The 13,519-nt window shown below is 41.4% G+C and overlaps 1 protein-coding gene across 5 annotated transcripts in view; it reads left to right on the forward strand.

Annotated features, from left to right (window-relative positions):
- The window catches only part of SLC4A4 (solute carrier family 4 member 4), a 352,077-nt gene that overhangs the window by 65,292 nt on the left and 273,266 nt on the right, over nt 1-13,519 (forward strand). For all 5 annotated transcript variants that reach the window (XM_079920094.1, XM_079920096.1, XM_079920092.1 and 2 more), the window contains one exon: nt 9,101-9,280. In XM_079920094.1, coding sequence (XP_079776220.1) covers nt 9,101-9,280 — 180 coding nt within the window. The remainder of the gene's footprint in view (nt 1-9,100; nt 9,281-13,519) is intronic.

Consider the following 13,519-nt stretch of genomic DNA (forward strand, 5'->3'; position numbering starts at 1 on the left):
TTATATAACCAGGAGCACCAAGAGTCCCGGCCTCTATGTCATTAATTATTTGGCTTTAGTTGGTTCATTGGTATATGAAGAGGTTTAATCAGGTGATCTTTAAGGTCATTTCAACTCTAAAAGTATGATTATGAGCTGCGGTGTCAGTGAATGTTGTCCTCTTTTCTGGGTGCATGTGGAAAACCATAGTCGTGAAGATTCTGGGATTGGGCTTAACTAGGCTCATTTAAGTCTCTCGAAGCACTTTCCCTAGTTCTTGGTCATTGTTTTAGCCCCATGGCATTATCCACATCTCATTTACCTATATACAGGTATGTGAGAGGAAGGAATTATGTGAACTAATATTAGTGATACCTGATTAGCCGTGAGTGCATTGACTATATGGTGGATTATCTGTCTATAGCGACTAAAGACCACTCTTCCTATTGCGCAGCCAGGGCTTAGGCCAGTGCTAAAAGGGAAGCCAGAATAGAGTCGGAGATGAACAATGTGGTTAGAATGAGAGTGTGAATGTGCGCATTTATGTGTCTGTCTAAGCTGCCTCTCTGGCTGCAATTGCAAATCCGGTTATCAATGACCATTGGATTAGCCATTGTTTTCTCTCTTCCAGTCCCACTTGCCATTCAGTTGTGCAAATGGTGACCACAAGAGAGATAATGGAAACTGTCAGTTCTCTGTGTTTGGCTCACAGGTGGATTTTGTCTGACTGCATGTGTACTGCACATTAAAATGCTCCAGCTCTTTCGGGGTTCTGGGATGTCAGGATGAGTCAAGGTTTCACCTCTTCCTATTGGGTGGCTCCTCTTGGCTCTTAGCCCTGCCCTGACTGGCTCTGGCCTTCCCAGGCCTTTTGGCTCCACTCTTCTCTGTGCTGTCAAGTAAAAGGACAACAGACCTGAACCCTGGGGGTCGGCACTCACGGCATGAAAGCTCTGGGGGAGACCCTCCCAGAGCAGGGTGGACATGGCACGGCATTTGTTCCTGGGCCGGGTGAGGGAGGATTGAGGTTATGGAAGGTATTGCCTCTGCTGCACAGTTAAGCTCTGCATAATGACTAAAAAACAGCTGAGGGACGAGTTAGACTTGATCTAAAGGTGGCTATTTTGTCCTGCGCAGAGTGAGTGTTCCGGAGTGCCTTAGCTGGAGAACAGAGCGTGTTCACAAGTTATTATCCGGGCTCAAGGGGAGTGGGAAGGAGGAGAAATAGTACTTTGTTTCTTCCCCTTTGGAAATAGGAGGGAGATATAAGAACAACACTTACCTTTGTGCACCAGACACATTGGAAAAGACACTTTATTGACACTATTGGATTCGGATTGTCCTTAAAAATGCCTAACTCTCTATCTCTATACATAGAGATTATATATATATATAATAGAACATAATATAATATATATATAAATCTCAATATAAATGTATAGCCGTAGGTATAAATATAGGTATTTTATATCTACAGGTATGAATATAAAAGAGGTTTTGCTAGAGCAAAGTTAAAATTACTTTGGAGAAGCAGCTTTTTATTGATTGTGGAGCACTTCAGGAGCTGCAGTTTATAAATGATATAAGGTGATTTTTAGTCCTGTTTATTCATCAAGGTAGGTTCCTGTACTGCCTTCAAGTGGTTGTTCTGGCCTAGATATCTTCAAATAATGAATGACCACTGAGTATAATAAGGTTGCATTTCTTTAAAAAAATACTCACTAATTCAGACTTCACACAGTGCTGGTTAGTTTAGCTTCTGTTATCAGCTATTAATAATGGAAGCTGTAATGGAAACTTAACTTCAGTGTGTGGTCATAGGGTCCTCACCTTTACCTAAACACTGTGATTAGGACTGTTTTGCTAAAAATGAGCACTTATAAGGCAGGTGCAGAAGTTTCCTGAGCTTTAGCTTCTCCTTTAGGACGAGAATTTCGCTAAGTCACCATAAGCTCATCTCCTGTTTGAGACCTTTTCCTTGTGCTGTTTGTTCTTGCCTAGAGATTGTTATCATCATCGTGATTATCAGCATCAAATATTAAATATTAAAAGTACTGTGCTCAGTAAACACCAGGTAACAAGCTAAGATTTCTTATCAGTCTTGCTTGGGGGAACCCCAAGTTGCCTTAAGGATTTCTGGGAGGCTTTCAGTGAACAAAATTCCCATGCAGTTCAGTGGGAAGAAAAGTATTTCCCTGTTTTTCATCACTTTTACTATTTATTTACTTGCATGCCTGCTCCTAAGTGTAATTGGTAGCATTAATAATAAAATAGATTACTAATCAGCATTCAAAATGGTCTATAAATAGATTACATATGTAGCATGCAATTACCTATTAATAAACACATGCATTATTATTTTTTTTTCTATGTGAAAAGTTGCCCCTATCCAAAATACAGAAATAAAAATCATCTGTTGTCCTGAGTAGTGGTGTCAGTTTGAAGTGTGTACCCTCATGCAAACATCTAACCAAGGGCTGACTTACCCTCTGTTAACTGCAAAATTACATCATGCCTTTCAAAGTGAGTTTTCTTTTCATGAACTGGTATTTATGCTCAAGTAAATTAGCAGTGTTGCTATGATTATTTCTTAATAGAACTGGTTATGGACACTCTTATGGGTTTGTGAGTAATACAGTAGCAATTTATTTATTAAAGTATTTAGGATTAGACATACTGATCTATTTTTTATTATATAAAGTGCCAAACACACAACGTCTGTGGCATCTGGACTTGATACTGTGATTCTGTTTAAGGTTTCTTATGCATGTACTTCTAAAAAACCTTCATGATTCATTTTGGTCCAAGAAGTAAAGTCTTCACAACATCTTTTTAATAATCTATCACTCACCCAGGGTCTTTGCCTCCTCTTCCAACAGTGTTCTTTTCATAATTGAAAAGAAATAATACATATCTCTTAAATTTGCCTCCCTCCCCTATATCCCCCTCGGCAATAGCTACAACGTGTTTTAGGCGGCTTGGCATAAGACCAGGTTACTTTATTTTTTAAATTATCATTATTTTTTCTTCTTCTCTCTTTTTTTTTAACATCTTTATTGGAGTATAATTGCTTTACAGTGGTGTGTTAGTTTCTGCTTTATAACAAAGTGAATCAGCTATACATATACACATATCCTCATATCTCTTCCCTCTTGCATCTTCCTCCCTCCCACCCTCCCTATCCCACCCCTCTAGGTGGTCACAAAGCACCGAGCTGATCTCCCTGTGCTATGCGGCTGCTTCCCACTAGCTATCTATTTTACGTTTGGTAGTGTATATATGTCCATGCCACTCTCTCACTTTGTCCCAGCTTACCCTTCCCCCTCCCCGTGTCCTCAAGTCTGTTCTCTAGTAGGTCTGCATCTTTATTTCATTTTTTTTTTTTTTAGATTCCATATATATGTGTTAGCATACGGTATTTGTTTTTCTCTTTTACTTCACTCTGTATGACAGACTCTAGGTCCATCCACCTCACTACAAATAACTCAATTTTGTTCTTTAGATAAGCCAAAGAAGGCAGAATTTAATTTATATTTGTGGAATATTGCTGATTAGTTCTGAAAGAATGATGTAAAGTGCCAAGTGTCATGGAATCTTTGCTTCGAACTGGAGAGAACAGAAATTCCATTGATTATAGAAAGAGCAACAATGTGGATAAAAATCAAATTGGGAACATCCCTCAGTATTAGAGAAGTTCTGTAGGAGGCTGGGGGTGGCTGTGAGGGAAGGTAGATTTCTGGGCAGAGATTTAGGCCTATAGATTTAACTGTAGCTAAAGGATCACCAGAGGACAAGTAGAATCTCTGCCTAGAAATCTACCTTCCCTCACAGCCACCCCCAGCCATCCACAGCTTCTACCCCCAGTACTGACATCTCAGGTCTTAAAAAATATTTACATACTGCTTTATTCCAAAAAGGTTTAATGTGAAGGGAAAATAACGGGTAAAAAGTTGGAATAGCAAGGTTCATGTTTAAAATTCACGTCGCGAAACTCTTGTCTACCTACTACCGGTTGGCCCGAGATTTGTCTCTTCTATTTCAGCATGAGGAAGGAAACACAGTCAATTATAAGGTAGTGTAAATATAGTGTACATTACAAAAAAAAAAACCACCCTAAAAACAGACAAAGCACCACCAAAGCAGTAATGAAGCACTCACTCTTCTTGATGTTGAGACCTGAGAGATATTTCTCCTGTGGGATTTTATGGGTTAGCTGGTGACAATATCCTTGACTTCCCTGAACCTTGGTTTCTTTGCCTGTACAATGGGGATAATGACAGTATTTAATTCGTGCAGTTGTGAGGATTGCATGAGGCAATAGAAGTAGGAGACCTAGCCAGAACCTGGCATATTTGTAAGAATTCCATAAATGGCTGCTATCATCTGTATGTATAAACACAGCACCATGTTTCCTAAAGGAGCTAATGATCTATCCTGCATAGAGAGGCATATGTTGTTAACCACTCAGTCCACTGCAAAAATTTTAGTTTGGCTCATTTGATGGGTTTAATTCTACAAAGTCCTAAATCATCATTGGTAGGGAAGTGGGTATATGTGAAAGCCTCTTTAACGTGAATGGCTACAGAGTTACTAGCTGTAAAAGTTCTCTGGTGGCCTGAAATCATGATAGCAGCTCTCAGTGCTGTTAGTTTAGAAATATTTTAGGAATTGGGAGAAGTGGACATGATAACATGGCAGGACTTCTGCTTTCACCTGAGGTGGAGCACGTGAGGATGGAAGAAACAGGGATCACCTAGTGATGATTTCTGATGGTCAGAGATAACCAGGAAAGCCATGTTTTCTTCCCAGTAGTACTGGCTGTGGATGGATTGTGAGATATTCCCAAGACATTTAGAGTTTGTTGGGAACTTGCACCATCTGTCAGAGAAAGGCATGTGGGGTATTTATTTGAACACATGTTACTGAGGCCACTGCCAAATCAAGGACTGAACGCCCTTTGACTCACACCTAAGAGAACACTGTCAAATGTAGATTCCAGTAGTTTTACTTTACAAAATTTTGAGTAGCAAGAATGTAACCTTTATTTTAATAACATTTAAAACAATCACCATTTCCTTTTGAATTCTACCTATTAAAATTTTTTTTTTGCTCCTTCTTCTTTTTACATTATCTTTGGAAGCAGTTTTTACTGACATTTCTACCAGAGAATTTTTTTTCTTTTGCGCCTAAAATTCACTCATAAATTAAGCAGGTAATCGTCCCTGATTCTCTGAGCATCTTACTGTTTTGTAGACTCTTGCTGAATTAGAAATCTTGTCTATCAAGTTTCTCCTTTGCATTTTACATGTAAAATAATACTACACCTTCCACTGCTTGGTGTCATTTGGGGAGTTGTAATTTTAAAAATAGCCATCAATCTTCATGGCTTATCTCTGAGAGAGGTAAAGATATTTTAATGAAAATAAGTACTGAGATCACCTATGATATTCTTATCAACAATAGCATTTTTTTTTTTAAATCAGTAATGCTGCTTCTATTGACTCTAAAGACAGGTATTTTGTGGAGGTGGTAAGAATGCTTTCATTCCAGCTTATTTTATTTCTGGTATTTTTGGTACTTAGCACATACAGCTTATGAACGATTTGGTCATCATTTTGAAAAAGCATGCCTTTCCCCCAGTCACCAGAGTGAGGCTGCCTTCCTCTCTTCTGGTGGGCAAAGAAGCTGAAATGAAAAGAGGTTGAGAAGTAATTGATGAAACACAAACACTGTCTCTGAGGTCCTAAAGGCTTGTTTAACCTCAGGACCCCGTTCCTTTTCCTTTATCTGAACGAAGACAGAAAAGGAAAATGTAGTTACCAGTAATGTACGAGAGGAAAAGGAAAATGCTTTGCATTTTGAATTGCTCATCTCAGTGCCCTGGTTTCGTTTGGCAGCTCTTGGAAAGCGAGAGCTTCCTCACCCAAGGCGTATTCTATTTTACTGTGCTGTAAGGATCCCCCCCAAAATTCATAGCCGTGTGGTTACCAGAGAATTGTAGCTTCCCAGAGGCCATCACTGAGAGTATAAAAAAACGCCTAAGAGGGCTTCCCTGCTGGCGCAGTGGTTGAGAGTCCGCCTGCCGTTGCAGGGAACACGGGTTCATGCCCCGGTCCAGGAAGATCCCACATGCCGCGGAGCGGCTGGGCCCGTGAGCCATGGCCGCTGAGCCTGCGCGTCCGGAGCCTGTGCTCCGCAACGGGAGAGGCCACAACAGTGAGAGGCCCGCGTATCGCAAAGGGAAAAAAAAATTAAAAAAAAAAGCCTAAGAGTGTTAGTAAGGGATAGGAGTGGGAAGGGGGAACAGAGAGTGACTGCAGATGAGCATGAGGGATCTTTTTGGCTCGGTCGACAGGTTCTGAAATTGGATTATGGTGATGTTTCCCAACGCTGTAAATATACTAAAAGTCATTGAATATGAACCCTTAAAATGAGTGAATTTTATGGTATGTGAAGAATTATACCTTAATAAAGCTGATAAAAATGTCTGAAATAGGGGCTTTTTTTTTTTCTTTTTTTGCGGTACGCTGGCCTCTCACTGTTGTGGCCTCTCCCGTTGCGGAGCATGGGTTCCGGACGCGCAGGCCCAGCGGCCATGGCTCACGGGCCCAGCCGCTCCACAGTATGTGGGATCTTCCCGGACTGGGGCACGAACCCGTGTCCACTGCATCGGCAGGTGGACTCTCAACCACTGCGCCACCAGGGAAGCCCCGGGCTGTCTTAAAAGGAACCATATTCACTCTTGGTACCTGGGCTTCATGGTGCAGCATCGTGTCTGAAACTTCCCCACCTGTGGGAAAGTCGGCGGGGTTGGGGGAGCATCTGAGGGAGGGGCAGGAGGAGATGGGGATAAGCTGAATCTTATTCCTAAGGCAGGGAGGAGGCCTGTGATCATGATGCATATACAGTGGCACCATTTTTATGGTGATGACGACTCCGGTTAGGTTTCTGAAGGTAAGGTACCTTTCTCTCCTGGGCTTTGAAAACTCACCTTCTGAATCGTCCCAACTCTTTTGTTGGGTTGACAACAACACTTTATAGCCAGAAATCTTACCTTAAAATCTTATCAGCCCATGTAAACTGTCTTTTAAATGATTTATCAAATATACTATGCAGATTTGTGTAAATATATTAAAAAAATCTTTCTGTGTAACATCAATTTGACTCATGTAGCTTAGCCACTACATTTTTTTTTTTGCTTGGTTACCATTTTTTAATAAGAAAATATGTTTTTGAACATCTTTTTGGAGTATAATTCTTTACAATGGTGTGTTAGTTTCTGCTGTATAACAAAATAAGAAAATGTTTAATGTGACAGGTTAAAAAAGTTTTTTTCAACCTCTTAGTTTTTTTCATGATGTTTTCCTATTTCTTGAACGAAGGCAATCAAGCTTTCAGAGTTTGATTTACTGAAGAAATTGGTTGGCTTTGCTTACATATATTGTGTGACTTGAGATAAAGCTGCAGGACTCCCTCAGTAACCGGAGGGCAGGAAACAATTGACACTGTTTCTTAATTCACATTGTTTCTGAGACATTTCCTACTTCCTAGTATAATATAGTTTTCCCATGAGAACAATTTGCTTGTAAATGGTTAGACATGATAAATTTCTCATTGGCACACATTCTGTGAGGAGAATTTCACTGTGCTTTTTAGTAGTTGAGTTGGCGTGTGTGTCTGTGTGTTTGTGTGCATATCTGTGTGTGTGCTGGGGGCTGGTGCTTCATGTTTTATGTAGATGCCTCCAACTTCATTCCAAGTATGAGATATTTTCTTTTGAATGCTTACCCATTAACCTAGGGTTCTGCATTCCTTGGTTGGAACCTCTTTCTTGATATAATTGTTTTAATCCTTCCAGTTTAAGGGAACAACCCTGTGGATTATGGTGTTTTTAGATATGCCTGATGAGTTACCCTGGAAAGGAATTCACAGCATTTACATCAGACATTTGCATGTATGTGTATTGCATGTGGGTGTGTGATATTGTGTGCAGCACTGTAAAGTGGTCATCAAGGAATAATGCCAGAATGGGAAAGGAAATCCGTAGATTATCTCATCTTTTTTGCAATTCCTATTTGCAATTCAAAAAAAAAAAAAGTTTTCACATTACTTCCGAAATGGTGGTTCCCGCATTCAGAAGTTAGACCGTATATAAAGTGAAAGTAAAAGTTTTCCAGTTAAAAAAAAAATGTAGAACTTTGAGTTCCCTTTTTTTTCTGTCTTATCAGATTTTGTAAAAATAATACCACTTGTCAGTTTTGCAGCTCCTTCCATCTAGAGAACTAAAAGCATTTCACAATCTTTTTTCCTCATGCCCTTCTCTTCAAGGCAATCTTTACTGGGCTGGGTTTATTTTTATCACTGCAACAACCAGTTTTTAGAAACTTTTGCAAACGAAAAAAGAAAAATGAGAATGGCACTGTAGCTGACATTCATTTTAGCTGTTTCCTAGTGTGAACATTTGAGTATTTCTAAAATTTTCTCTCCAAGTATGTCTTATTTTTTCTTAGTTTGTCCCAGTTCTAAGTCTCTATTCTGCTGATTGGGTAAAAAAAGTTTTAGTGTAAAACCTTATACCCCGCAGAATGACCTCTTGACCTTTGAGTTAGATCTCCCCCCTACCCCCGCCCCCCCTACAGTTCCAAGAGCTCCTTTTTCATCACTGTGTTCAGTATAATCACAGATTCCAGGAAAGTTAGCACTGGAAGGGCCTCTAGGGATTACCCAATTTAAGCCTCTCTTTATATGAATGGTGAGATTGAGGCCTGGAATGGCTAAGGGACAGGCTCAAGGTCAGATAGCTCATTGATGGCAGAGGTATGACCAGAATCAAGGATTCCTGATTTCCGGTTCAGTATTCTTTGACTTTCCTAAACAAAGAGGTCTCTCTGGATAGAATTAGAGCCCACCGTCACTGAATCCTCGTGCCAACCAACAGGTCGATTTACAGTCTAGTGCAATGAAAATTGGGAGAAGATTTTATTTTTCCGGTTTATTTGTCAAATATGGAATGGTAGTGTTGAATTCATAGACATTTTTTTCTGACCTGTGGGTCTTGTGCAATTTCTGTGCAGCGGAGACTGTGATTTGAAATGACTGGTGATTTGTGTACCTTCCTCAGGCCACCACACCATCTACATCGGGGTCCATGTGCCAAAGAGCTACAGGAGAAGGAGACGTCACAAGAGAAAGGCAGGGCACAGAGAAAAGAAGGAAAAGGAGAGAATCTCTGAGAACTACTCTGACAAGTCCGACGTGGAGAACGCGGATGAGTCCAGTAGCAGCATCCTAAAGCCTCTCAGTGAGTACTCCCTGGGTGTGGGTGCCTCTCTCTGCTTCACTCCCGCAGCCTGGGGAAAGACACGTGTCAAGATCTTGTGGCTAACAGGGAGGGACGCAGCGATACTGGAGTGGTGCCCTCTGAAGCGTAATGTCTCTGGAGAGGCTTTTCTTGTCCCAGCAGGTTGGTCTAGGAGGAGATCTGGTAACATTCTGAGCTGGTCAGAAAAGATGGGACAGAGTTTAGGCGTGGTTGTGTGTTTTGACTAGTGAAGGAGGACAGAATGTTATAGATGGCATTTAACTGCAGTTATCAACAGTAACTGGGAGATTCTTCAAGAAATTTTTGGATTGTTCCTGCTTAGAAATAGGTTCTATTAAGATAGTAGGTCAAGATGAGAAATATCTATCTATCTATCTATATATATATATGTATGTATATATATGACATTTATAGGAATATAGGTGACATTTAGCCAGGTTGATTTAAAAAGGAATAGTGGGAAAGCATCCTGAAAATCAGAGAAGGATATAGAGTGACACAGCTCTTGAAAGGTTGAACCTATTAGATATCATACTTTGGATAGAGGTGTTATTAGGAACAGAATAGCAGGAGGTCAAAGCACATCCTTGGATTCAAGCGCTAGGGTGGATGTGTGTTTAGGTGTATGTGTCTCTTGCTTTGGTTCCTTTTGATATGGAGAACGTTTGGCTATCTGGGCAGCTTTGTGGCTGAAGGGAACATGAATATATGCTGTAGAAGGGAGAAGCAGTAGAAACATATGCCAATTTGGGAAGATTCCCCAACAGGAGTTACATAGTGACAGCTTTTCATGTTGGCAGAGCTCTCAGCACAGTTCTCCCTCTCTTTGCTACACTTGCAGAAGTCTGGAACCTGCAATAAAACGCTTTATTATGGGTGGTGGAGATAAAGATCCAGTTCAGTCTTTGCAGGTGATGAGAGGCCAAATTAGAATTAGCAGCTCAGATGTGTTGAAAAGTGAATTTACAGAGTTAAATTAAAGAGGGTGTGAAGTGTAGTGGTGTGGATCTGTGAATTTTTTTTTTATAGTCTCTCTCCTGGAGCTGAACAGGTGGCTTAGCAGCTAGAGAGGTACTTATGCTGAGAGGAGCCATCAGGTGGACCACCAAATTGAAGAGGAAAGTTTTGAGGACAGTTTGGAGATGTTCCACTAAATTAAAATTTTAAAGTGTTGGAATAAATGTAAGACTTAGATGGGACCAGAGGGCAGGAGGCAAGAGTTCTGTGCTTTTCACTGGAATGTCGGGGGAGAGCCTTTCTGAAAGGAACTGTTCATATGTTGACTAAAAAAATGGGGTCTGTCTCAAGCAAACTCCTTGAAATGCAGCCAGAAAAGTTCACAGTTAATAGTCTGGAGGAACAAAAGATAACATCCCTTTCCAAATAAATTACTACTATTTATCTCCATTTGCTATCTGTTTTGGCAAGGCCTAAGCCAGAATCAGAGGTGCGTCTCCACTGTGTGCGTGTGTGTGATCTGTCTCTCTGTCTCTCTCTGTCTCCCTCTCTCTCTCTCATAATCTCTCATTCTGCAATTTAAGAACAAGAGTGCATCATCACTATAAATACTAAAAAGGAAAGAGACGCTCACCTACACAAATGGACCAAGGGATTTTGAGATGATAATTATGTAATAGCTTTTTAGGAAGGGCAGTGGAAACAATGCCAGTAATACTCAAGTAGGTAATAGTGAATAAACAGGTCAGAAAGGTACTGAGACTGAACCTGTCTCTCCCACGGGGGTCCTGTGGCTTTCTGTGGCATTTGGGGGACCAGTTTGAGTACAACATGTAAAATAAGGAAGGCAGTTCATTCTCTTTACCCTCAGAGGTCTCCTCCCTGGGGAGTACTGGATTGGGTTGTATACTTGGTTTCTGAAGCGATCCTATGGAGACATCATTGTTAAGGACAATGATAATAAATGATTTATAAATTTGTATTTTATAGTTGTTACTTTCTGCTAGTCACTAAGTTATGCTGTCATATGTCTGTGACATATTTGACATGAGGCATCCAATTTGACATGAAGATCCTCTTAGAAATTACCGTATTTTCTCCACTGCTTATCATGGAGACTAACGAGATTGGTGGCTGGTTTATCTGGTGCAATTCTACTTAAGATTGTTGTGCTCAGATATGGAAAGACATTTAAATCTGTGATTTGGGGGAAGCTACAGGGCTCTGACACCAACATGAAGATAAAATTCTTATGGGAAAACTCACTGAAATACCTGCCATTACTGTCTGTCAGGAACAGCCCCACCCAGTTTATGTTGTTCTTGGATCTTGGGTTTTTGAGTTAACTTATGTTTACAGACATACCAGGTCCTCTAGACTAGATTCTTGCAAGGGCCTGGCATTGTAGCAGGTCATGCTTGTAACTTCTGAAGAAGCCCCACATGGAAATAGAGTAACTTGATGAGAATCATCTCTGATTTTTTTTCCTTGCTGTCACCTCCATATGCAATCCATCAATGACTTCTGTTGGTTCTACTTCTAAAATATGTCTGAATCTGTCTACTCTTTTTTGGTTTGGCTGCCACATTGTGGTCCGGGGAAGCCTTATTTCTTGCTTAAGGCAACTGCAACAGACTCCGCCTTTCAAGTCTCTTCCCACACAGTGGCAGCAGTGATCATCATGAAGTTTAAATTGGGTCATGCCATTCACTCCTTAGAATGAAATCTCGGTTGGGCGTTAGGGCCCACTGTGTCTCACCAGAGTCCTTTGTGTTATTTGCTCCTTGTTCACTTTAATTCAGCCACAGTGATTTTTTTCAGTGGTGCCCAAACCTTTTCTGCCTTAGGACCTTTGCTCATGCAATCCCATCTTTCTGGAATGGTCACTCATTCTGGCCCCGGTTAGCTTTTCTCTCCCTTTATGTTCCAGCTTTAAAGTTTGGTCTCTTCAGAGAGGCCTTTCCCTACTGCTCTCTCTGACGTAGGTTCTCCAGTGTTAGCCCCCCTCACTTCTTATCTCTTTCCTTCATAATACATGTTTCACTTTGGGACTTTGTTAGCCTACAGTTTTGTCTTGTGCTGATGGTACATCGTAAGCTCCCTGAGAGCTAGGATCAGGTTTGTTTTGTTCACCTGTGTTATCTCTGGCACCTAGTACAGTGTCTGGTACATAGTATATATGTGCCTAATAAATGCTTATTGAAGAGCAGTTGATTACTACAGCGGAAGACATTACTTCTGTTGGTCTATTTCCCACATTATAGGTAAAGATCCAGTTGATTTTCTGGTTTTTAATCCTCACACATGATCTTTTATATTTCCCTGCTCTGCCTTTTTCTCTTGCCATTTCAGTCTGGTCCTAACTTTTAATTATACTACTTTGGGAAGTGCCTCATTATTTGAACTATTGCTAAAGTGGTACTTTGGTCTGTGTACACGACTCCTGAGTGTGTTGAGTTGCTCATCACCCACAGGTGATGGAAGGGATTGATCCACAGAGCACGTGGATTCATCCCATACATTTAAAAATGCTTACTATTCCGGGGCTTCCCTTGTGGTGCAGTGGTTGAGAGTCCGCCTGCCGATGCAGGGGACACGGGTTCGTGCCCTGGTCCGGGAAGATCCCACATGCCACGGAGCGGCTGGGCCCGTGAGCCATGGCCACTGAGCCTGCGCGTCCGGAGCCTGTGCCCCGCAACGGGAGACGCCACAGCAGTGAGAGGCCCGCGTACTGCAAAAAAAAATGCTTACTCTTCCGGACAAGAATGGCAGCTCAGCTTCAGAAGCCATATTAAGGAGGCACAGAATGAATAGTAAAGGACGTTTATAACAAGACGTAAGCCAAATATCCTCCAGTATTTAGGCACATTAGGAAGATGACATAATTAACGGGTTCATTGAACTTATAACACAGATGCTTTTTTCCCTTCTCTGTGGCTCTGGTCTCAAGACAGGGCTTCTAAAGAGTGGATGCACATTTTGAATCTCATGCATCTGGAGCTTTGAGGAGGAGGCTAGCCACCCTCGTTTCCCCTCCGAGCTCAGTGGCAGCTCTGAGTCCTCACACAGCTGCTCTTCTCAGTGTGGTGTCCGAGCTGGTGTCTCAGCTTGGGACACAGAGAAGAAAGCACATGTGAGAAGTGTGGTACACGAGTAATGGGGAGAGAGGCTGGGGGAGACAAGTGAAATGGAAGAGCAGGCAGGAGGAGAGACAAGGGAACGAGGAGGTGGTGTGTGGAGTAGGTGGTGGAGAGAAAAGCT

This window comes from Stenella coeruleoalba (assembly GCF_951394435.1).
Source record: "Stenella coeruleoalba genome assembly, chromosome: 4".
In the NCBI taxonomy this organism is placed as follows: Eukaryota; Metazoa; Chordata; class Mammalia; order Artiodactyla; family Delphinidae; genus Stenella; species Stenella coeruleoalba.